Source organism: Trematomus bernacchii, unplaced genomic scaffold (genome assembly GCF_902827165.1).
Source record: "Trematomus bernacchii unplaced genomic scaffold, fTreBer1.1, whole genome shotgun sequence".
Lineage (NCBI taxonomy): Eukaryota > Metazoa > Chordata > Actinopteri > Perciformes > Nototheniidae > Trematomus > Trematomus bernacchii.
This window is the reverse complement of record NW_022987582.1, coordinates 8,634,863-8,660,174: the sequence shown is the minus strand read 5'-3', so window position 1 is coordinate 8,660,174 and position 25,312 is coordinate 8,634,863. Positions and strand designations below refer to the sequence as shown.

At 39.2% G+C, this 25,312-nt stretch overlaps 1 protein-coding gene and 1 long non-coding RNA gene across 7 annotated transcripts in view; one reads left to right on the top strand and one right to left on the bottom strand.

The window, feature by feature from the left end:
* Positions 1-25,312, bottom strand: part of triob (trio Rho guanine nucleotide exchange factor b) — a 103,040-nt gene that overhangs the window by 40,884 nt on the left and 36,844 nt on the right. For 3 of the 5 annotated variants that reach the window (XR_004555650.1, XM_034127565.1, XM_034127568.1), the window contains exons 3-15: positions 21,506-21,580; positions 20,475-20,589; positions 18,536-18,728; positions 17,434-17,538; positions 16,810-17,274; positions 15,775-15,897; positions 8,347-8,538; positions 6,765-6,896; positions 6,015-6,245; positions 4,313-4,435; positions 3,861-4,052; positions 1,935-2,104; positions 1,264-1,438 (exon numbers count right to left, since the gene is read on the bottom strand). Coding sequence is in view for 4 of the 5 variants with exons in the window: in XM_034127565.1 (XP_033983456.1) it covers positions 1,264-1,438; positions 1,935-2,104; positions 3,861-4,052; positions 4,313-4,435; positions 6,015-6,245; positions 6,765-6,896; positions 8,347-8,538; positions 15,775-15,897; positions 16,810-17,274; positions 17,434-17,538; positions 18,536-18,728; positions 20,475-20,589; positions 21,506-21,580 (2,291 nt within the window). In the remaining variant the exon portion in view is untranslated. Of the gene's footprint in view, positions 1-1,263; positions 1,439-1,934; positions 2,105-3,860; positions 4,053-4,312; positions 4,436-6,014; positions 6,246-6,764; positions 6,897-8,346; positions 8,539-15,774; positions 15,898-16,809; positions 17,275-17,433; positions 17,539-18,535; positions 18,729-19,113; positions 19,206-20,474; positions 20,590-21,505; positions 21,581-25,312 lie in introns of those variants that run through there. The other 2 variants (XM_034127566.1, XM_034127567.1) reach the window with 2 other exon arrangements.
* On the top strand, positions 11,169-14,713 carry LOC117480286. Of its 2 annotated transcripts, none has more exons than XR_004555652.1 (5): positions 11,169-11,496; positions 11,592-11,674; positions 13,056-13,160; positions 13,358-13,430; positions 13,536-14,713. It is a non-coding gene; the product is annotated as an uncharacterized LOC117480286 (long non-coding RNA). The 2 variants fall into 2 exon arrangements; XR_004555651.1 differs by having other exon boundaries at positions 13,056-13,214.

Genomic DNA, 25,312 nt, shown 5'->3' with positions numbered 1-25,312 from the left:
TTATGACCAGAAGAAACCAAATAATGATGAAATGATCATTAAAATGTTGTCCATTTAAATCTGTATCATAAGATGTTCTTCATGAGTTTGCAGTAGAGCCGCAGTAGTGCTTTTCTGCTTAATATTACCACTTCTAGGTTTAGTGTACCGGAATGCTTACACTTAAGCTAATTAAAACTACAGCTTACCCTAATGGGAAGATCATTCATTTTGCAGGTGTAAACTAAAGTGTTAAACAAATCAATAATGGCAATGGAATAAAAATGGCCGAGTTCATCCAAGTGAATGCAATTCATTCTGAGCGGGACATAACACATTTCAGGCCTATCCATCCAATAGTTGTGAGACATTTCACTCAAAAAGTGTTATATTATGGTGGTGAAACGTCAGGGGAACAACTCAATTTAGGATTCATCCCTGGTTCCATCTTCTTATAAAATGTTGTACCATACAGCAGATATTGAGATATTTGACGAAAATGTCCTGACACACCGACACTAGCATCCCTAGAGCAATACTTGCAAAAACACGTTTTACTTTTTCTCCAAGCCTTATTCCCCCAGAGTGTCATTTATATGTCAACAGAGCATGGTTCAGAAAATATGATTTGACAGCCATCCTAACCATCAAGACAAACATAAAAAATATATTTTTTATATAAAAAAAAGTAGATATCAAAGCACAAGCGGAGAAAAAGCATTAAGTCTCTCTCTGTGGGCTGTTAAAGAATTAGCGGACACAATGCAGCTAGTTTCAGGTTGGGCTGGGGACAACTCAATTGTAATGAGCCAGAAGATGAGATGCGTCAATTGGAACATAATACTTTTAAATGTAGCACTCGTGAGAGTTTCACTGTAATTCAACCAAGGTTTGAATCTCAATTTGACTGTGTAACGGTCCATCAGCTCAGAGCCACAGTCATTTTGGTTTAATCGTGTGCCATGTGTACCTGATCTTTTTCAGCATTTAAGAAAAACACTACAAAGCCTACTACAAATGAAAATATGGTCCATTTATGTTTGTCTCTCTCGACTTATAACATCGACTATCTTATTATCACCTCCAATCTTGTAATTATCTCCTCAGATATAACATGCCTAAATTCTTAATTAAATATCAACCATTTCTTACTCTTTTAACCCCTTGCAGCACAATCTTCCACTGCTCGACTTCATTTACTCAACCTCTTTTTTGCCTGAACATGTAGGATAAAGCTGAAATAAATATGCTTGATGCACCAAGCCTCCGTCTCCTGCTACTCACATCAATGGCGTCCCTCTCAAAGATGCGGAGCTGGAGGAAGAGCTCCAGTTTGATCTTCCTTTCTTGGAAAAGCTCCTCCATCTGGCCCTGGGCCTCGTCCAGCTGCTGCAGCACACTCTCGATATGGGCCATGGAGCTGTTGTGGGGAGTCTTGTTGCTCGAGATGGCTGAGTCTCTGTGGAAAGGTTAAATGTAGGGGATTTAGAGGAACAGCAAATTTGTGGTCAGAGATGAAGCTCCCAGTTCTTTTGGTGGCATCCCTGAGGAAGTAAAAGAAACCTTTTTTTTTTTTTCCATTTTCTAAATACTTCCCCTCTCCTTTGCTCGGTTGTTTACTTGGTCCGTTAGAGAAAATCCCTTCTATCTTTCTTCTTAGCTTTATTTTTTATTTTTGTTTCTTTCCTCATGATTGCTTAAGATCACAGGAAAAATGTCAGGCCAGGCCTTGGGCATGGGCATAATTGGGCCTTTATATCTTAGTTTTCGTATTTAGTTCAGTTATTTTCAGTGGTACAGGAGTTCTTTGTGTTGTGGTAATGCTACTACACTTTTATAGATAGAACTCAAAAGAGTGTGATTGTAGGGATTAATATACTTTAATAGTGTGGCTTACCCTAGAATGAATAATATATTATAATATGCAAACAAGAGCATGTATAAGTAGTTGTCACCTGAGCTGTTGTATCAGGTCCTCCCCCTCCTTGATGACATTGACTGTAGCCTGCAGGGTGGTCTGCTGCTGCTGGCCGAAACGTTTGATCAGGTCCTGCACTGCTTCCACCGACTCTGCATACACATCATCCAGCAGTTCCTTCTGAAGCTCCTCCAACCACGTCCACAGCTAAGAGTGATTGACAGCAAAATAAATCCAGTAAACATGTAGCATCATGCTGTGTAGACCTCATGGAGAAGAGGAAAAGAGCAGGAAGCAAACTAAACAGCCCCAGTATGAACAAAATCACATGCTCAGGAGGGTGGGGCAAATGCGTATGTAGAAATTGATACTTGTGCTTTCAATTGGATAGAAAGAATATGTCTAACCAGGTTGTAAAATGCTGGTGTTTTGTGAATGGTCATCTTGGTAACAGATTAGCCATCTGGTGAATTGGCTCAGCCTTCTAACGCCCTGGCACACAATTCAGATTGGAGGAGAGACCCTGGCACCCAAGGTTTGTCTAACACCCACTTTGCTTACTCAAAAACATGTGACGTCATCCACTGTGTAACAAAGTAGCTTACATTATACTTGACGCTTATACAGACATACTGTCTGAGCTCACTGAGTGGCTGCTTTTTTTTTTAAATAATTTGTTTTATTATTATCAGGAAAGGTTTTTAATTTATAAGGCATAATAGTAAGCCACCTGTTCCTATTTGTCACTAAGGTTGAGTTATAAACAATATCTGAAATTACTACAAGAATCAACTTCATCCGAGTACAGTTGAATTTGCTCTTTTGCAAGTGTCTGTCTCCACAGTGAACTGCTGTTTGATTGTATCATGCTGGACTGCATCCAAAGGTTTCTACAAAACTGCAAGAGGTGATGGCCAGGAGAGCTGGAAACATTGACACGCATACACATACCCAGGCACACACACATACACAAACACACACACACTGACCTGAACCAGTGTGAACTGACAGATGGGATGAAAGAGATTAGTCCATATGGACGCTAAAGACTAGCTCCATTTCTAACACCACGGCTCTGACTGTCTCTATGAGTCTGAGTAAACAGGATGTCGAGGCAACACATGTTGAGTACAGTGTAATGTCAGTGTGGAGAGGTTCATTTGGACAGTGAAAGACTGTGAGCAATTAGTGTTGTAGAGATGAGCAACACAGACACGTACAGATCACTGCCCTGTCCTGTACAGTTTGCATGTTCTTTATTTAATTTTAAATGAATGAGGCATATAACAGAGGCATGATTGTCACTATCACAGTAATGTAGAAAGCATATTGAGGCAGATTGCCTTAATTTGTGTAAACAAAAGTGCACTACTAAAAAATGGAAATGCACAGATGTTTGCACTGGGAGAACTAGGAGTACCGATTATTGGCGATTGTTGGTGCAGATGTATAAAGCACATTAAAGTTTGCGAAATATGAGTACAATTATTTTTGCTTGTGTGTGACCAATTTAAATATGATTGCAGAAATGTAATCAACTAATTCAGTCATGGGGACTAACACTGTCTGTGTTAAAGTCCTAACATAGATGATAATGGCTACTTGCTAGAAGGATTGTAAGTGTTAATAGTTTCTAGGTAATAGTGTATTTATTTCACAGCCATCTGCAAATGCAATTCTGATTGTAAAGCCATTATAAAAACAATTCTCAAAACAGCAACAGCAGAACAATTACTAATGGGTCAGTTTTATGGTTGATGAAGACATGACATGTTTTTTCCTGTGATTACTACATACAATAAAAAAGATTGCTGATCAATAAAACGATAACCATCTACTTCATCAGGCTAGTTTTCTCATAAAGTATTAGTATATAAGCTTTAGCTTTAGACAAAATAGATGAGTCGAATCAATGTGGTTGATAGGCCTTATTAGGGTTAAGGAGAGGAGAGGTAATACACACCTCTTTGACGTGAGTATGGAAGGCAACAGACATGTCCAGAAGGACTTTACGTTGCTCAACACGTCGCACAAAGTCCTGAATGCGATCTTCTAACTGATGGGCAGCCTGGTAAATTTCCTCTGGGTCACACTCTCCGGTCTGGGCCAGCTGTTCTGCTGCCTCCAGCAACTTGTCAGCATTGGTGTAGGTGTTCTGAAACATAAACATTAAGAATTGATGAGAGTCTAAATACACTTGATTGTTATTACAAAAACAGCTTTTGAGCTTAAAAAGATGATTAAGCATATTTGTCTTCCAAAATAATATTTTACTTAATATTTGGTATTAAGACTAAACATTGAAATGCTTCACACATGCATGATTTCTCATAAAAGATTTCAATTGATGCTGAGAAAAAAAGCACATCACAAGATGATTTGTTTTTGTGTTAACACTTGAACCTTGAAACTCACCTGTGCAACTTCCTCAAAGTCTTCATGTCTCTTCTGCAGAGCCCTGGCTCTGTGTAAAGACTTCCCAACACCAGTGTGTTTACTGAGGAAGGCCTCACCGTGGTTCTCTATCCAGTCGAGCACCTGGGAACACAGAGTATGAGCATGTAGTATGTATTTTCAAGCAGTAGGGGGTGCAATTTGACTGGCTTGACTGTATTCAGATCACATTAGCATTAGAGTACTTTTTAGATGTCATCACTCTCTTCCTCACCCCTCCGTCTTGCTCTCTGCTCATCCCCCCTTTCTTTACTATTTCCCCCCATATGCAGTCTGTCATGTCTAAATTGCACAAGTGGACGATTAGGTTTTGCCTAATAGGAAATCCAGAGCAGTTCAAAGTGTCAACATTTCCACTGTGGTGGAGATTAGCTATAAATCTTTGTACATAATTACCTTATTATCTATAAAACAGATGGCCACACTTAATCTGTTTATATGTATGGTAATGAAAAGGATTCACAATACTCTCAAGTCTCAGTTATAATATTTTGATGGGACAAACACATCTGAACATGTGCACAATGCCCTCGACACTGTATGTGGCAGAAAATTGTATCACCATGGAAACCACTATCAAGAGAAAAGGGTGATGAAAGAGTGGATGGAAGAGGGGAATGACAGTAGTACAAAGATACAGCAAGATGGAGAGGGGGCAGAGAGGCAGGGAAGAGTTCATGCCTAAAGGGGACAGATGTAGAGATGACACTATGCACCAACTCAGTAGTTTTGATCTAAGAGCTCTGCCATCCTCAGTCACATAGAGAGAACAACTCTCACTCTCTAAACCCAAGAGGAAGTGGGGGTGAAAAAAGGCTTTGAAAAATCTGGAGCTGATTATATTACATCTTAATATCACACTCTGCTATCCAGTATGGGATGTTTGCACAATATCTCACTGCAAAAGAGATAATAGGATCTTAATAATATTTTAAAAAAGTAATACAGCAACACGAAACACATGTGTTGCTATTGTAACAGCTTCTTATTTTTTGATTTGTTAACTAACTATCCAGAATACATGTACTAGTAAAATATGTCTTACATTACCCCGCTTCCTATTTTTTATGTGTTCTGATTCTTATCAGCAATACCAGCTTATTCAACTACTCGGAAGCACAAATGTTTTACAGATTAAACCGAATCAAAATAAGTTTTTTAAACTGCCACATAACAAGAAGAGTTGTGAAAAGCTCAATAAGTTGATTAATTGAGGAGAAAATGTTAGGACGGATAGATGTGTACATGTGTAAGAGCAGTGTATAGCTAGCCCTAATGGTCACTGCTTTACCGGGCGGGGTAGTTACTTGAAATAGGGACAAGATGACACAGCACTTTATCCCGTCTCTACTGTAGTCTCTGCTTTGTAAGTGTAGTTGTATGTGTATGTGTATGTATATGTGTATGTGTATGTGTAGTTGTATGTGTATGTGTATGTGTACATGTATGTGTATGTGTATGTGTATGTGTATGTATATGTGTATGTGTAGTTGTATGTGTATGTGTATGTGTACATGTATGTGTACGTGTACGTGTATGTGTATGTGTATGTGTATGTGTATGTGTATGTGTATGTGTGAACAACAAAACCTGCTAAGGCCAACACAGCTGCAGCTCTTGTGTTAGTTGGACTCTGCTCTGTATGTCTTTGTGTGTCTCTTACTTGCTGTACATCCTGCTGAAAGACACACAGCTGCAGCCGTTGATGCAGGCGGACTTTGCGATGCTGCCAGATGTTTTCCAGCTGCCTCTGGTGGTGCAGCACCTCATGGATGATGTCTAAGACGTGGTGCACAGCCTTGGAGTAGTTAGCCGATGCCATCAACGAATCAGCACTTCCTGGTGTCAAAGGTCGCTGTAGTTTGTCCAAAAGAGACTTCCCATCCTGGCTTACCTGTTAAAGGTATCATGTAGTTTCACATATTGCAAAAATCCTTACATTATCTCACGTGGGAAACATGAAAACCTCCCAAATTCCTTAGCAAACAGATAATAAGATGAATTATGCAAGAAAAATCTGCATTATTGTTATAGTAAGATTTTCCATTACCTCAGACTCGATAGCACAGGCATCTAATATTTTTTACAATATTCTTACAAAGTTAAATACATTTTTCTAATTGGGAATTTTCACATTTGGGTTAAGTTCATTTTTTTTTAAAAAGGACTATAACCTTCTGCTTTATATATTGTATATCATATTCAATATCTCTAGTACATATAATTTACCTAGAACATTTTGATCATGTGTAAGATTTTATGTGTAAATTAATTAAACGTAGACACACTGTGCACTGTGTTAAGGCTGTTGATAATATTTTGAATTCATGATTTGGATCATTATCAGTCCCATTTCGTGTCCATGTACCTTTTTGTTTTGCATGATTACATCAGCGTGCATGTGTGAACTGACCTCAGAGTATGCTGTTGTGATGTGCTCGTACAGTCCCTGGTGATGGTGGATTGTGTCTTCCAGATCTTGGAGTTCAGAGGGCAGCTCTCCCTCACCACATGCCTTACACCATGGCTCCACTTTACTCATGTACTGAGGAGAGAACAGGCACAATACGAACATTGTATTACACAGACCTACAGATAAATATACAGTAAACACAATATATAGTGTACAGTGTCTAAGTATTGTATACTATGCATTCTATTTGGTATGTACTGTAAAATGCGATATATTTTGTGCATGCATGACGGGGTTAAGATCCTTTGTAAAGCCAGATTAACTTGTTCTATATTGTTTAAATTATAATTACATTGCCACACTACAGGTAGGCACTTTAAAATGATCATTAAACCTGTATATTTTGATTTTGCGGTGACCAGTTATCAGATTGTCTCTGTGAAACCAAGATAATGAAAATAACTGAAACAGTTGATTTTGCAGTGGCAATTGACACCACAATTGATATATCTATTCATGCAGTATGTAAACCTGTATTTTTCACAATCTGCATACTTAGACTGCCCATATTACTACTAAGACAATCCATGGTATAAGCATGTATGTAGACTTCAGACAATGTTTTGCCCGTTGAATACTCTCACAGTTAGCCAACAAAAACAAAGAAAAACAATGACTCTGCATTAGGATATCTCTTCCTCGGCTGGCGGCTTAACGAGCTTTACATAAAGGTTTGGCATCCCAACTGTTATTGTTGGAAACAGAAAGGCTGACAAGGACAGAGACTTTTCCTCTCACTGAGAGGAAAAGTTCAACAACCAAAAAGGGAGAGAAGAGGGGAGAGCTGGGTAGAACGATATGATAAAAATTTGATTTACCATTTATTCTGTTTTATGAAGGGAAGAATGGAAAGGAGTTTGGGTCTGTTTAAAATGACCTTGTTATAGAGATCTTTAATAAGTATAAAATATGTACTTTATTTTATATGTAATATGAGGTAGAGACTATTTTGCCAAAATTGTAACATGAAGCATACAATAAAAATATCATGTCTGTGACGCTGCTCCCCCACTAAACCTGACAGCAATACATCAAAAGCTGACTAGGAAGTCTTGAGCATTAAGATTGTACAGAAAAGAGGCCACTCAGCAAACTATAGATGTCAACAACCAACTAATGCAATGTAACTGCAAACGTAAGCAAAACCATGGAAAGCAGTATTGATCATTTAAATGGTCTTTTAGGTCTATTAGAGCTTGTAAATTGTAGTGTTTTTTATTCTACTTCTCTTTCTCTTTGAATGTACTCATCTTCAAAATATATAAAACTATTATTAGGTTTAAATCCTTAACTATTCAGTAAAGCACACATTCCAGATATTCATTTCAGCCTTTAAAGTTCTGTAATATATCTAATATGCTCCATTCCCCCTCTTATTTGTGCCTATCATTAAAAGAAAGAATACCCATTAATTCTACCACATGCGTGTATGCTTGTGGCTGTAATTGTCAGCTTTCCAGGGGGAGACATCCTCAGAACTGTACTTAATATCCTGTTTGTCCGTTAGTCGTTCTGCATGTACCTGGTCTGCTTTCTGGTGGAAGCTGGCAGACATCTCCAGCAGGGTGCTGCGTTCGTCCAGTGCTGCAGCAAAGGCCTTCCACTCCTGCTCCAGCTGACTTGAGATCTGCTGGATCTGCTGGGAGGCGTAGTGGCCGGTCTCCAGGAGCCGGTTCCCGACCGACATGATCCGATTGATGTTCACATAAACATTCTGTGTTCAAGGCAGAGAAGCAAAATAGACACAACAATCAATTGGTTTTAATTCATAAAGTACTGGAGGTGCTTTGTTTGATTATCTTTAACATAGACAGGAAAAAACTGTAAATAAATACTAATGTACACTTGCAACATTTGTACAAACTCCATTGCTTTAAATCTTTAGATATCTGACCTGAAGCATAACTGACACATACAAACATTGTTTTTTTCGTTTAATGTTGATGTTGGGCACCCAGGTAAATTATAAGGTGGCCAGGTAAAATAATGTTGCAGTTTCATTTTGGGTGTAATGATGCATGAAGATGAAACCATGTCTTCAAACATTCAAGATTGTCTTTACTTCCAGCAAGTGAGCAAAGTTTGTTTGTGAAACATGGTAGCCAAAATTACATTAGTGTAAGTAATATAAGATCGAATAAAAGTCAATATAGGCACCCTTGTCATCAGCTACCCCCCCCCATCCCTCACCATGCACGCAGGCACGCACGCACGCACGCACGCACGCACGCACGCACGCACGCACGCACCATGTGAATAATGAAATAAGCCCAATGGCCTCTTATCTTTAAGTCTTTTTTAATATATGGGCTCCAAGCTGTTTTGTGTAGATAGGAACGGATCAGCGGAGGCTAATTAACAACTGTGTTAACAGCCAGTTATTATTCTATTCAATTACTGCTCCTGGAGCCTATAATGGCTCTTAGTTTGTTTATTTCAATCACGACGGGGAGGAAAGATGAACCAAACACCAGCAAAAGCCAATTAAGAGTTTTCCTCAAAGTAGGAGACACTGGATTTGTAATTTGTTTTGTTCATCTATAATGTTTTTGAAATGATTGGTGTCTTTTTATTAAAGTAGGACTTGGAAATGGTTTTAATTAGCTTTTTATTTTACTTGTAGGAGTTTCTTAAGCAAACCAAGCAAAGCCATTCCCTGTTGTCCAAAATCCCAGAAAGTCTTGGCACTGGGAACGAAAAGCACTAGATTGGAGTGCTTAGAAGTAAGGCTCATGTGATAAAGTAAGGCTCATGTGATAAAGTAAGGCTCATGTGATAAAGTAAGGCTCATGTGATAAAGTAAGGCTCATGTGATAAAGTAAGGCTCATGTGATAAATGAAGGGAGTCTAACGGCTAGAGAACTTCCGAAATCCTATTGTAAATGTTATAAAGCAACAAATATAAGAGGAAGATTATCTCTAAGCTACTATAGATCATACAGTATATAGTATGTGGTATTGTACCATGGGACATTTGTGTTTTTTGACAAGCCCAGGTAAAAAAAAGGAGACAAATATTTTAAAGAGAACACACACCCATACATAAGCACACATACATACACACATACACATGAGTAGGGGATTGGAGCAGATAGGGAAAAGAGTTCCGAGTCACAACCAATAAAGCCTGAAGGCCTTCAAGCCATCTGTAGGACATTATGAATTAGATGAAATAACAGAGGCTGGACTACTCGAACACACTGGGTGGTAAAAGCCTTAATTCCAAACTGATGGACAGAAAGGGGGAGGGCAGAGATAGGCAGAAGGTATTCCTAACTCAAACCTGATGAGGGTATGCAGCAAGTGAGAGGGAGAACGAGAAAAAGAGAGGAGGAAAAGCAGGGCAACACCTTTGACCCAGAGATCAGATCATCTACAGAGTAGGAAAACAAATAACACCACAGTGGAACTTGCTTTGTGAAGGAACTTCAGAACAAGATGAACAACTGTCCACAGCAGCAGTAACATCCTTCCTGTCTTGCCAACCCAGGCTGTAACCAGATTACTCTGTAACTTGCTACCTAATGCACTGTATTTATTTTGTTTCCAATGTCCAGCATCATATGGATATGATAGTACTAAAAATCCCTCAATGAATTGTGGCTTAGCGAGATGGATACACAGCACAAGTCAACATGTTGATTCCCTGCTCCTTGTAGAGAACAGCACTGAGTTAATGTTATGTAGTAAACAGTAAATGTTATGTAGTAAACAGTACATGTTCAGAAACACAATATAAATTAGGATCTGTTGGTAAGCTTACTGTACAGTATTAAGGCAACATTGGTTTCCTTTAGCGTCACTTGTGTGTTATGATGTTATTGTTTCTCTTCAGACTGAGTACCCACGCAATTAACAGTAACTGTTCGAAATTCAGTCCCTTTTCTTTGACGGCCAAATAGCATAAAAACAAATGGCAGATTAACAAACAGATCTGAAAAGGTTCACTACTGACACAGTGGATAATTAGGAATTATATATAATTATAAGAATTAAAATAATCTATATTTTGCAAATATGTTGATTTTAGTTTTTTAATGATCTATTCATATTTGTATTTATCCAACTATTTCAGATTATAAACAAGCCTCCTATTTACCCAAATATAATTGCCAAAAAGTTGAATCATGCATTTTCCCTTTCTCCCCTGGTGATCCGGTCTATTAAAAATGTAAATCATGGTCGCAAGCTAAGGGTGGAAAGAGGAAGAGTTTTTTCCTTAGGCAGGTGAAAGTTCTGTGTCATACTTTCCAATGAATCTCATTCAAATTGGTCTCAAAATGTGTTAGTAGTATCAACAGCTATCTGTTCTGTCAGGTACTCTGTGCATACATAACACAACATTACATGGAGATGCAATTAACAAATGAGGAGCCTGAAACAGCAGACACCGCTTTCGATGAATACATGACATAATGGATGCAACTAGACATTTATGAAAATGGAGAAACACCTGTTGTTGGTTTTAACGGAAAAGAGGATTCAAACCAGCATGACTCAAGAGGACAGAAGAAAGAAGAGTTGAAAAAAGAGAAACCTGTAATTGACAAACCGCATCAAAACACCAGAAGCCCGACCACTGCTCTACCGTCCATTCCTCTTACCGACAGATACATCACTATCAGACGCCCTCCAATGAATGGTAACAGAGGATTAAGGGTATCTCAATTAGGTAAGGTATACTGAAATTAAATTAATATAAATACAGAATTACATAAACAGGAACACTATCATACTGGTCAATTATAATAACATTTTATTTTCTAGTTTTCCTCAGGATTACTACAGTGGGTCTTGTGTTGCTGAGTATTATGTTACTGGAGGGATGTTTTACTATATGAACAACAACTGTAAATCTGAACTTTTTCCTCTGTTATATATAACAGTCTTTTAAGATTAAGTGAATGTATCCCCAGAGGAACAAGACATTTGATGACTGTATTATTGTACATTTTAAACTGTATTAATGTAATGATTTAGTCCACAGTAATCTTTTTGGCTTTTGGGGTATATTCACCAAATTGTTCAAATATTTAGATCATTAATCCCTTTGAAATGTGGACATAAATATTTTCATTGAATGCTTGACTGCATTGAAAATAGGGAGATATTTTCATCGTAGGGATTGTACCTAAAGTATTTGCACAAACTGGACTACTTTAAAACCTGTTAAGCCAGAGAGCCCCCTCAGTTGGGGGCTGCAGGGTGTTATTTCACGAAACTGCGTCTCAGGGCATCTTAATATTTAAAAACCTATTAATGTGTTATACGAACCATTTTGACCAAAACAAAACACAAGTCTCATAAGAAGCATCTAAATGACCCGAGCGAAAAAATGCTAACGCATTTGGCACAGAACTCAAGATAAAGATACCCTTATTACTTATCGTAACTGCACATACAAGATATCCGATTAAAGCTGAGACTCCACAGATTATTTAGGTATAGTATCATCACTGAGCGATTAGAACTCGCGACAGGGGAAGCAAACGTTAGCTGTTATTCTGATCAAAAGTCGTGTTCAATGGCATTAAAACGATAAAAACGCTGCTGAGGGTTAATCCATAGGTTATACCAATGTGTCTGTCACTTTGAAACAAATATTTATAATCCATAATTCCATTTTTATGTAAAATCGGAGAATAAAAGTTAGCTGCTAATGGTAGCCACCAGAGTTATCGTAGCTTCCGGTTTTGGCTACGCGTCACTCTGGTGGCTACCACCAGAATGAGCCCAGACGTGGGTTATTTTTGCTAAATCTCTCTAAAAAAGGTAACATTTCACTTGTTTTGCATCAATCTTGATACAGGGTACTTATTATATGTTGTAGTTTGATTCTGACACTTCTTCATCCAATTCACAGATGTAACCTTGCTTTGAGCAAAAAGACAATTAATTTAACCCTTTTAGAAGGGAAGATATGATCATTTGTTCTGGGAATGTCATTTTCGAGCCTGAGACCTGAAAAACAGGCTCAGGGCTTAACAGGTTAAAACAATTACAAACGTTTGATCACGTGTCTTATAATACAGTTTATTGGTACATATATTACAGGTTCATATGTAACACTTCAGTGTACTAGCAGTTCTGTTTAGTGCTAATGTCCAGCAAACTGTGCAGTGGGTGATAAAAGATTAAACAATGTATGCATGAATTATGTATGTAATTATATGATATATGTGTATTCTACTTGGCGATATGAAGCAGCTTTTTTATCTCTTTTTATAACAGATATCCTACAGAATAACATTGGGGAAATCCAGGACTTGAAAAGGGAAATAGGTGAGAGGCTAGAGAATAACATTGAGGAAATCCAGGACTTGAAAAGGGAAATAGGTGAGAGGCTAGAGAATAACATTGAGGAAATCCAGGACTTGAAAAGGGAAATAGGTGAGTTGTTTATGAACATATGAGTCATGGTAACTAACAGCTAGTAATTTGGAACGATTGCTTACTAAAAAAACAATAAAAACAAATCATTGATCAAACATTTAATAAGTTGTGTAAAACTAAACTGTTGCACATCTCTACAGTGAATCTGAGAAGCAGCTCCAGCTCAATGTTTCCCAGTGTGATCTGTCCATGGACAATAACAAATTGTTAAAGGTAAGAAAAAGAGTTGTGTGTTGGTATCCTTGTAAAAAAATATATAACAAAGTTCAGCATATTAATTGGCTTTATCTTAACCAACAACCATATTTGCCTTCACAGGAGCAAAGGGATTCAATCAATTCTTTTAACAAGACCATTGAAAATGGATTCTGACGATTGCCGATCTCCTGCAGCAGTAACTCTACTTTAGGGAACATGACCAGGCGTTAAAGCCAATCTGGAAACAAATCTATAATGTAACTGGAAAAACACTTCATATATCCTTAACCATGTTATCATTTGTTATCATTAATGTTTGTACATTGTCAGTTATGTTGTGCTATACTGAGACAGGTGCAATATATCTACCATATTGTCTTGTTTTTTTAATACTATATATAGACACACACAAAATAGGATTGGTTTACCTGCAAAATTGTGACACAGAGCTTCTGCACCATATGAAATGTTAAAAAACTCATGTAACTTTAACTTATATCATGGTTGAGAAACCCCTTCATTACCAAACTGCATTTGTCAAGTGTCTCCTAAAGGGGGCATTGCAGTAACATAACTCCATCTAGTGTATTGTGCATGATACTTGCTAGAAGTCACCACTAGCATTTGGTTTATGTCATAAACCTAAACTTGATGAAGCTCATATGAATTTCCAAGCCAAAATGATCACTAATACAACATTGCAAAAACAGTACGGTTATGCCAATATTTACACATCAGCAGTAAGTGGTACATGAAATGTGTGTAAAGGTACTTGTGTTGTTTCACCTTGCTTTTTCTTTCCATACTTTTTTACATATACTGTAAAATACTCAGAAACAAGAGGACACAGGCAGTATTCTATAAAAAAAAACACACACACAAACACACCCTGACACTACTTATTTCCATTCAGCCATGCAGGCAACAGGAAGGGGAAACGCTGCTTCCTGTGGAAGAATGGGCGGAGGCAGTAATGGTCACCCTATTGTGTGTGTGTGTATGTGTGTGTGTTTCAAGTGTATTGTTAATATATGTGTGAGTTTAAACTCCAGTACCACCTGTCTGTTCTACCACTGTTGTCTATGGGGTATTGTTCATCTCAAACTACAGTGTGTTGACACTGAAGCTACCTCTGGGACCTGGTGTCACACCGCTTGTTGGCCATGCTTCCTGACACCAGCGGGACTGTGAGTGGGGGGGGATGTCAGGCCATGGGCCCCTTTCCCCTTGGATGCAATGGTCTCACTAACAATAGTTACAGTTTGACATTAGGAGTGAAATATACATGATTTACATGATTGATTTTGATTTTCCTGTTGGTCCTTGTTTTTGAATTATAGGAAATGGGCTTAAAGGTAGGCTAGGTAAGTTTGAGAAACCGGCTCGAGATACACTTTTTGTTATATTCCATGGAATGCTCTTAACATCCCGATAGCAATGAATATCTTAAGTGCTTTGACAAAAAATCCATAAAAGAATGTCATCTGTGGAAGCCGTAGTACTGTAAAAAGCACGACCAATCATTTTAGCCGGCCCGGCTAAAATAACTGGATGGCCTACCTGCCTGTCAGCCTTCCATCTGTGCACAAACTTATCTCGTGCCCTCATTGGTCATGTGCGCGTTCGTGTGTGTTGGAGGAGGGGCTCTATAAGGAAGTGGCAGATTTTCTCCGGTTGTGTATTTTCAAATTCTAGCGATCTCGAGCCGGTTTCTCAAACTTACCTACCCCACCTTTAACATGTTTGCGTGTTTCAATTTCTATGACTAAATGTGCTTTTTGTCATTGGTACATATACATGTCACTGATGAATTGTGATGTAAAAATGAAATGGAATTAGGGGCAGTGAGGGTGTGATTTGTGGTGGGTAGAAGACAAACACAGGCAGGAAGGGTATTGAAGAATGCAGAGTGTACAGTTTACAGTAAAATATCCTTAACAAAATGTATTAATCTGCAGCAAAGCTGTGCAGAATACAGTACAGGAGGGCAAAGAGGGTTGTGGAGCAGAGCAGCAATGGGAAGAAAACAGTTATGGGATGGGCATGGAGGTAATATGGTTCAATTATGGGAACAACACTGTGACAAGACATGACAGAGGGGGCAGAGTTGAGGCACAGTGGAACACAACTGAATAATTTGAGGCCAACAGTGGCAGGACAGAAAGTATTGTTCTACAGCAATCGACAGCCTGAGGGAGAGGCTGGTTTGGGTTAAAAGATGAGAAGCATGTATGTGTGTTTGGTGATTGTACAGGGGTGGGAGGTCTTAGCTTGTCACTGTGAATGACAGTAATGATGATAGTTTGAGAAGGAATCATATTGTTTATCTGCATGTGTGAACGACGAGACAAAGTCTTACCATGCAGTTCATGGCAAAGTGGTTGTGCTGGGTCTGCAGCTCGACAGCATGCTGGTGGTTCCCTCCGATCTCCGTGTAACTGGTGAGAAAAAGGCCTTTGTTGTGCATGATCCAGTCGAACATCTATGGGGAGGAAATGCAGTTAGCCTTACATAGAATTAAAACTGAAAAGGGTCTTTCGATCTCCTGTACTCACAGCAACAGCAGTGAGAATGAGAGAGTTGCTTGGTGTTTGTAATTAACTAAAATATTTTATCCCTCCACTGACTAAATAAATTAGCTGTGTGCATATGTGTGTTTGTGTAGTGTCATTTTAATGTTTCTCCCACTACATGTTTGGTGTGTGGAAAAGGCGTTTAATTTAATTTAATTACAGCTCTGACACTTTCCATAGCAGGCCTCTGCATTTGCCTGCAGCTCTGCTCAGTTTCATATTTTACATTTCCCAGTTCCAGACACGCAACATCACACTCTCTCGAAATCTGACCACATACAGCCATGCACGCACATACAAACACACACCCTTTTTTTCTCTGTTTTCATGCACACAAAGGCAAAGCTCAGTCAAATAAATAAAATAAAAATGTATCTTATTTTGAATAAAACCTTTAAAAACTATAAATCCCCAGGAAGTGAAAAACACATGATTTATATTATTAATAATTTGTGTGTTAACCCTCTTTTAATACTTGCAAGTAGTTTCTCTAATGAACCTTATCTGCAATGCTACATACATCCACATCCCTGTTAATCTGGGATGCACAGGGCTAACATTAAAGGACTTAAATGTCTGGATTAATGTAATGTTTAAAATACCCAGCTAAGACTGACATGCATGCATGCTCATACATCAGATTTGCTCCTGTGAGCCTGAAATACTTGTATGTGGTGTATGTAAATAGACTGCGACTTGACACATAACGTATCAACATACTGAGACGCACTAACGGGCAAGAATATGAGGGGGCAGTGAAGAACCAAATAAAATCTAACTGGTTTCAACATTCATGGTAATAGCATGGAGGATAAGCTAACCTTCTCTGCGTCCTGTTCAAACAGACGCAGCTGGAAACATTGGTCCAGCTTCAGTTTCCTCATGTGCCACAGCTGCTGCAGATTCTGTCGTGTCCCATGCAGCTTATCCAACAAGCCTGTCACTTTAGCTACTAGGTTGTGTATGTCCACATGCGCATTGAAGCTGTGATGATGGTCGTTGGAATCTCCACTAGCTCCGCCACTACGGTACCCGCTTTCACTGCTACTTCCACCTCCTGCAGTTTGTAACTGTAGCCTTTGCAGCAGCTTCCGTCCCTGCGCATCAAGCTCCTCCACCGACGCCTTAGTGGCCCTCTTCTTCAGCCCAGCATGTTCTTCCATGAGCCGTCGGGACCCCTCCAGGTCCCGCGGGAGATCACGCTGGGACAACGTTTCCTGGAGCTCCTCAAAGCGTGCCAGTGTGCGTGCGGCATCGCTGGCAAAGGTCTCAAACGACAGCCGCACCTAAAATGAAAGTCAAAAGTAAGCTGCATTTTCCAAAATATAAATACTACTGAATTTCTACTTAAAGACTGTTTTCTTAATTAAGCAGGTCAAAGACTGGGGTCAGCTTGTGTCACTAAGAAATCTGAAGAATAGAACAAAAAGAAAAAGTATCCAAACCTCAATCCAGTCATCATGGTTGTACTCTAAGCTGCCCTCAAAGTCAGCTGTCAGCTGGGATTGGTCCACAATCTTGGATAAACCGTCTAAGGAGACCATCACCGTCTGGTGTGGGTGGGTGTATGTGGGACAATTGTAGTTGAAAGTGAAAGAGGGATGAATGCAAGAAAAGAAAAGAAGTGAAAACGTTTGGGAATGGAGAGATGGAAGACATAAGGGAGACAGTGAGATAAAACCAACCAAAATGTAATCAGCAACACAGTCACCATAAACTTAACAGTTCTCAATACTTCTGAAAAGAATTTGCAGAGTCAGTGGCTCCACAGGTCTACTGTTTAGATAGGTGGGGTGACCCCAAAAAAAACATTCCAGACATTTTAAACAGCGTTCATGTTATCGTTAATAAAATGGAAATACAAACACTGAGGTAACACTATGAAAATGCAAAATAAACAGGCAGAATTGGGGTTGGATTCTGGAGCCCTGAGTGCTCCTCTGTAAGGATACTATAAAAATTGTTAACTTCAAGCAAACAAAGACACTTCAATAGGAACATTTTTTAGTTAGAGGGTTGAACCTACACATATGTTTGCAGCAGGGAGTCGTGCAATAAAAACACCAAGTTGTTCCCCCATCGATAACGCTGCAGCAAGAGAGTCAAACCAGGGACCTCCTGCCTATCATTGAGACCTACTCAGATACAGTACATGTTCAACATCTGTATCTAGTGTTGGGTTGAACCGTTTTGCCATGTCCTATATATCCTGGTCCCTTAGCAACTGGGTCAGAACTAAATATACCAGCAGATGCCCACATGGGATAGAACAGTGCAGCTGTCACCAAGCAGCGGCCCAATTAGACATGATGGCTATGCTAACAGAACTCTAACAGCTAAGACTACATTGTTAATTTATCATATTTAATAAAGTCATATTGATGTAAAGAGCACTACCAATCCATCTCTTGTAGAAAAAAAAGAAAAGAATGAAAAACCTGTACACTCAAAAGAGACTAATGGTTATTGTACAACATTCACAACAACAAAACCAGACATGATGAAATAATTTGTTTTGTGTCTTAGAAATAAGGTCGTGTCACCAACCTCAAATTCAAACTTTGAGCTGCCGAAGTTGGTCCTCTGCTTCTGCCAGAAGTTGTCCGGCTTGATGATGAGTGCGACGTGGATACAAGAGGGGAAAGACTCCTGGAGGATCTTCAGCAGAGGCTTGATGCTGTCCCACTTAGAACCACGCATGTCCACAATGACTGTGAAGCCATGTCTGGCCACCTCCTCACTGCAAATGAACATATATAAAGATGTCAGATCTTAAGATAAAGAGAAAATAAATGATCTTTTTATGCTAACATGAAACCATTAGGGCAGCTTAGGGGGAGAGTATAAACAAGTGACAACCAAAGGACAAAGATGTGTATGTGCAAATTGTATTTGTAAAAAAACCCTGAAGAAGTTAAGGAAAGAACTGTTAAACTATTTAGTCACTGCCAATGTTACAGTTATTAAGACATTTAGAGCCACAAAACAATTAGGGAAGGAATCTGCAGAAAAGATGTAGAAGTCGAGAATGTTGAGTCAAAACATCCCATGCAATTCTGTAAAGCGTCTGGAAAAGCAAAAAGTAGTTAAAACATTGAAGCGTTGAAATGTCCACTGCTGCTTACCAGAAGTCCTGCTGGTGAATAAGTCCATAAAAGGTTGTTTCTCAGTGTTAAAGGCTTCAATCTGAATGTGTCTAGCTAGGAAACAGACGCAGGCCCTTCTGCTCTAACTCACTCTGACCTCACTCTTTGAAAACAGATCGGTGGCCAAATGGGAAGAGAAAAACAGAGCGGAGAGGAGGGGGAGAGAGAGAGTTAGAGAGCGTGAGGGAAGAAATATTTAGACAGGAGAAAGAGAAGTCAATCCGACCTCCCTCTGAGTAAGTGACACTTGGTTCAGTCTGACAAATCTTTTCCTCTCTAGCCTTACATTTTGTGACTTTTGGAAGCATTGAAGTCTAAATAGACTAACTGAAACACACATGTCCAGATTCAGAGCAAGTTATCATTTACTGCGACATTTATATGCACCTCTGAAAAGATGTGAATATATTTTGTTTTAGGGGTTGTTTCTGATAGTTTTATAGATCTATAGTTTGTTCTTGGACTTTGATGCCAAATTGCAAACTATGCCAGAAAGCCCTGAGGGAGCCGTGAAGAAACCTGGACCCAATTTTTGCAGTACTTAATCTGGACCACATATCGCCTCAAGACAAATCTCCAAACTCTGCTGTGGAAAAGGCTTAAGCACCAAACCTTTGCAGAACTAGAAAGCATAGGGGGATCAGAAACGGCAGAACAGAACAGCCATGCTCCCTCCAAGCTAGTCACATCTGATTCCAAACAGAACAGCCTGGAGCTCAGTGTAAAATGTGAAGAAAACATTTTCTAGACCAGAATATCAGCATGCAATGAACTACATAGAGCAATGCAGTAAAACCCTGCGAGAACATCATGTGGCTACATGCTTCCTGCATGTAAAAAGGAAAAGAAGCACAACAAATGTATAAGACTTAAAAGAAAAAATCAATTGCCATTTTAATTGTCCAGTTAGACATGATCCCATTCATACTAGATATTATTAAAAGCAGGATGGAAGAGATGAGAGTTACCAAAAAGGAACGAGTGGTAACCTACATAAAGGGGTAGTAGCTTTTTCTAGAGAGTTAGGAGGAAATGAGAGGGGGGAAAAAGAGGAAGGGGGGGTTGAATCTTCACAGAGAATCCAAAATAAAACCATCCCAGCTCTCTGTAGCCTCGGGTTATGCTTCAGCATTTTAAATCAAAGCAAGGTGGGAAAGTCTGACACAAAGGAAGCGATGATATGTGTGTGAGTGCGAGTGCATAAGAGGGCAGGAGGAGGTGTCTGTTTCAAATTAACCCAGGATCAAGAGAAAGGTCCAGGCGTATAGGTTAGTGCATTTGCATATGAGTGTGTGTGTAACGGTAGGAATCTTTCACTGAAACCCTACGAATGTTCATACCTTGGAATAGTAGCTAGGTAAGCTATGAGCCTGCGCAGGTCCTCGGGTCGTATTCTGTCGTGGTTGCTTCTTGCAGGAAAGGTGAGAACGGGACCTCCACGTCTGTCTCTGCCACCTTTGGATAGAAATCAAACAACAAAAAAGTAAATAAATTGCTATAGCTTGACCGTAGCTAAGCTAACTGAAGAACAGGTTATGAGAAGCGATGTCATTTTCTAGAGAGGGCATTTTTTCTACATGTGTTGAGTTCTGTATTACTGTATCACCAGTGTGATGGACGTGCAACTTGTACAGGGTTTGTCTCAAATAAGGGCTTGGTCATTAGCAAACACATAAACTCAGGAGTTGTGTAAACTCCACACAGAAGCATGAACCATCATATTAATAATAAACTAACAGACTGACTTGAAGGGATTCATTTGACTTTTTAATTGCTTACTATGATGCTACTGGGTTCAGCACTAAATAACCTACAGAATACAACACATACAAGATGTACAGTTAATAGTTCTCTGGGATGACAGAGTACCTGTGAACAAGTCTTGACTGCATTGAGTCAAATTAAAGTGTCAGGGGTCAAGTTAGTCTCCGTTTGACAAACAACACTGAGTGAAACTGAACAGACAACATCACTCTCTCATACTCTCTCATAATTATGGCAATGGCCAGGCAGTTAACACTAATGGGGTAAAGGTCAGGTCGAGACCATGACGAGTCAGATGCAGTTCACAGAAATGAGTGAGCACACTTAATTATACTAACAAGTAGACATCACAGAAAGTGGAGCTTGAATCATCACACCCAAACTGTTGTGTTGTGACAACTAGGGGACAGTATGTGCTCCCATTGGAAACAATTGTGTCTTTTAAACACAAAGTAGTGTTACTGTTTTACTTTTGCTACTGATACTTTCAGCTTTGTCAAAACTATCTATTTGAATGACTTAATCCCACTTTAAGCATTATTTTCTTCTGATACATTTGTCCTACATCAGTGGGCAAACAGGTTTATGAGTATAGTACATATCTGACCTGAGAGAAAGGCGACCTTCTCCTTGAGGATAGGAAGCACATCGATGGCCTTCATATCCTCATTGGGATGAAACCCTGAAACAGAGAAAAACAGAGAGAGGTCAGTAACATAGAACAGAACAATCCAGTTGATTTTTTTGTTTTTATTTTCACACCGATGTGGCCAGCAACATGTGATACATTTAGTCTGTGCTGAGTTGAGTAGTTTTATAGTATGTTCTTCAAATGTCCTGTTTTGCATGGCTTAATTAACAGCTAGCGCAGTTAATACCATGAAGCAAGATGGAGGATTTTAACACACACACATAAACTCACAAACTCTCATAAACATACACACCAGTTAAATGTTATCTCATTGGTGCAGTATCAGAGCATAAAGTCCCAGACAGCTGATTTACAGTAAATGATGCACGGTACATAATAATGTAGGGATGTGCAACACAGTCAAATCATTTGAGATATTTGATTAGTTTCCACAGGCATACCATATCTGAACTGGTTTAAATACAGTTTATTCTTATTTGGTTTATATTATGCATTATCTATAACTGCAACAATGAATAATTGAATGGTTGCCAAATATAAATTAAAAAGAAATCACAAAACAAAAATTATCATATTATATATATATATATAAATATATAATCGTATTTACGACAATTCTTAAAATGCAGCAAAGGGACATGCAGGAATCAGAACACTGGAAAACAAAATAATCTATAGCTTAAATATACTGTGCAGTTAGCAAAAAACTACAGGCCAGCCATGACAGTGACATCGTTGACCACTAAATATATGCATCATGTGAGAGAGGAGGTGTCGGGGGCAGAGAGTCTCTGCAGATGCAGTTAGCTTGTGATGTCATCAGATATCACTCTTTTTGCTCTGAGTCATCTATCTCTCACACACACAGACACACAGACAAACACCACAAAGTGTACTCCTTTACATAAGTGCACAAGGAGCATGCATATTAAGTTTGTACAGCAAATCATATTCATAAAGAATGCCATAGAGGGGAAAAAACATAAAAATAGGAGAAATGTTTTTGAGCTCTGTTTTGGTCGGAGAAGAAAATAAATACTGCAGGGAAAACAGCTTTACATAAACACTGTGGTGCTTTGACAGTTATAATATAAACATTTAATCACACAGACTTCACATGGAAATTAGCTAATTAGATAGTGGCTAGACTAAGTGCTTCATTATGCTCTCATAGACACATATTTACAGACCAAATGCCCTCAAATAAAAGCAAGAAATTATTCAAAATTCATTATAAACTACAGCAAAGCCACAATCTTGAGCAGTGGTAACTCAAAGCTGAGTGTTTTCTCCCTAAAATTAGTAAGTCTTCTTCTTTCAGGTTGCAGATGTGAGGAAATGAAGGGAAAAATGAGATGTGACAGAATACAAGCAAAGACAGAGAGGGAATACAGTATTGGATGGATATATAGATTAAAAGATAAATGGATCAAAGGCAGACTGAAATGGATAGGGACAAAGACAAAGTGTGTGGGATGGAACGACAGTAACAGAGAAGCACAAGCTGAGGGTTTGAGCGAGAGAGTGAAGAGAAGAATCTGGGGACAGACAAAGCTGCAGTCTACAGCGAGACAGATAATATTAAAGACACAGAGACGGCTAAATAACTACAGGTCTTAATGGCTCCTGTAATATTGATTTTAACCACGGTCTGGGGGAGTTAGCAGTAGCAGTCAGGCCTGGAGGAAAGCACATTAGCTCCACGTGGGAAGAGTCACTGGACACAACCTGACTCAGGGATAATGTCACAACCAGCTGAGATGTGTTGGAACTGAAGTAGCACTAATGCTTTTATTCTCGAGGAGAGAGAGAGGCTAAACAGCTGAGTGAGTCCCTGGCAATGCACTCATAGTTTTTATGATCTCCCTCTCTGTGGCTGTCTCTTTATAACCTTCTGCACCTGTTTCTCATCCAGACCCCCTAAAAACAGAGACTTTAAAGAGTGTCTCAGTGTGTGCATTGAACATCAGCACCTCAGGGCCCAAGCAGAAAGAAACACAACTCCACTTGCACTTTGTGTGTTAGCACATGCGTGTGAAGCGTGCCCAGACACATTCCTCACTGTTGTGGTGTATGTAAGATACTGGCGCTGGCACAAAGCCAACACTGACCTCTGTTATAATGCTGCAGCCCAGCTAAAGCTGCAGGTCGCACTACACTAGACCAAGTGTGGCTGAAAGATGGACATACATGCAATTTTGGGTTTCATGTGAAAAGCTGCAGTAGTGTAAGGCTGCCATTTAAGTTGCACATCCTAATGCTGGAACACAGGATTTTGTAGATAAGGTGTTGTATGAACATAACAAATGGTGAGCAGCATAATATAAACAGCTGCTAGTGAAGAGTTGATGGCCCATTACTTGTGGTGTTAACACAGTAAAATAAGGCACAATGGCGCAAGAATGCAGTCAACCACAGAGCCTTTTCACATTTTCCTCATGTTTATATGCAGCAATAAAGAATGCAATATCCCGCAGAGATAAAGTATTATCCTACACACTGTGATTCATGAAATCCCATCATCGCCTCTCGCTAACACACTAACACACCAGAACACACAGGCACGCACAAAAACCTCCTCTCTTCACAACACACAGACCCTCATTTACAAGTCTGCCGAGCATGAAATAAAGCTTTTCAATCACACACTGCTTGTTCATAACACTCTCATAATGAGAGCAATCCATTTTTACTGGCAGGCTGCACTCAGTGCCCTGTAAAATGAAGCAGAATGCATAGCGTTCGTCCATTTTACAGTGAGCTTCCATTGCGATCATTCTATTTTAAATGTGAAATTCAAAGCAGGAAAATTAAGAGGAAAAGTAGAAAGTAATTTAAATGAAATCAACTGCACACATGACAGGTAGTGGATCATTTAGACAACAACACACTCTGTCCACACACACACACACTCTGTCCACACACACACACACACACACACACACACACACACACACACACACACACACACACACACACACACACACACACACACACACACACACACACACACACACACACACACACACACACACACACACACACACACACACACACACACACACACACACACACACACCACACAACACACACACACACACACACAACACACACACACACACACACACACACACACACACACACTGCAATTATGCTGCCTTTCTCTCTCTAGACTCAGAAATGGAGACATCTTGTAAATACATCCATCAAAGTGACAATGATAGTACGTCATGTGGAATATATTCTGTTGAGTTGGCTTTACAACAATGCTCTTGCTTCTGAGCCATGCACTTAGAGTACAACTTTACAACTACATATTTAGGCAGTTGGTGAAATATTTGTCACTTTTTGTTAAGCTCATATCCATTTTATAAATATGTAAAATATTTTATTTGCCAAAAACAGTGGAATGCTGCAAGGGAATCAGATACAAACATGTTTTATCCTCTTGTCGTGTCGGGGGAAACAGAACTTGGGAGACAAATGGGAACTCGTTGTTTCTCACACCAAGCAAAACTGCAGCCATTGGCTAGCATACATAATGTATTGGTCTTACATGCCCAGTCAGTGTTGGTCCAATCACATGCCTGCATGCAAATGTCAGTAAGCCTAATTGTGTACTAATAGAAAATGTGTCTTTGAGCAATGGCAGAACATTCTAAATGTGTGCTTTTACCCAGCTCAAACATCAGGCAACACCTTTTGGGTTAGAAGTGATCACACAGAGAATGCAGAGGTGAAGACACACAATTGTAGCTTAAA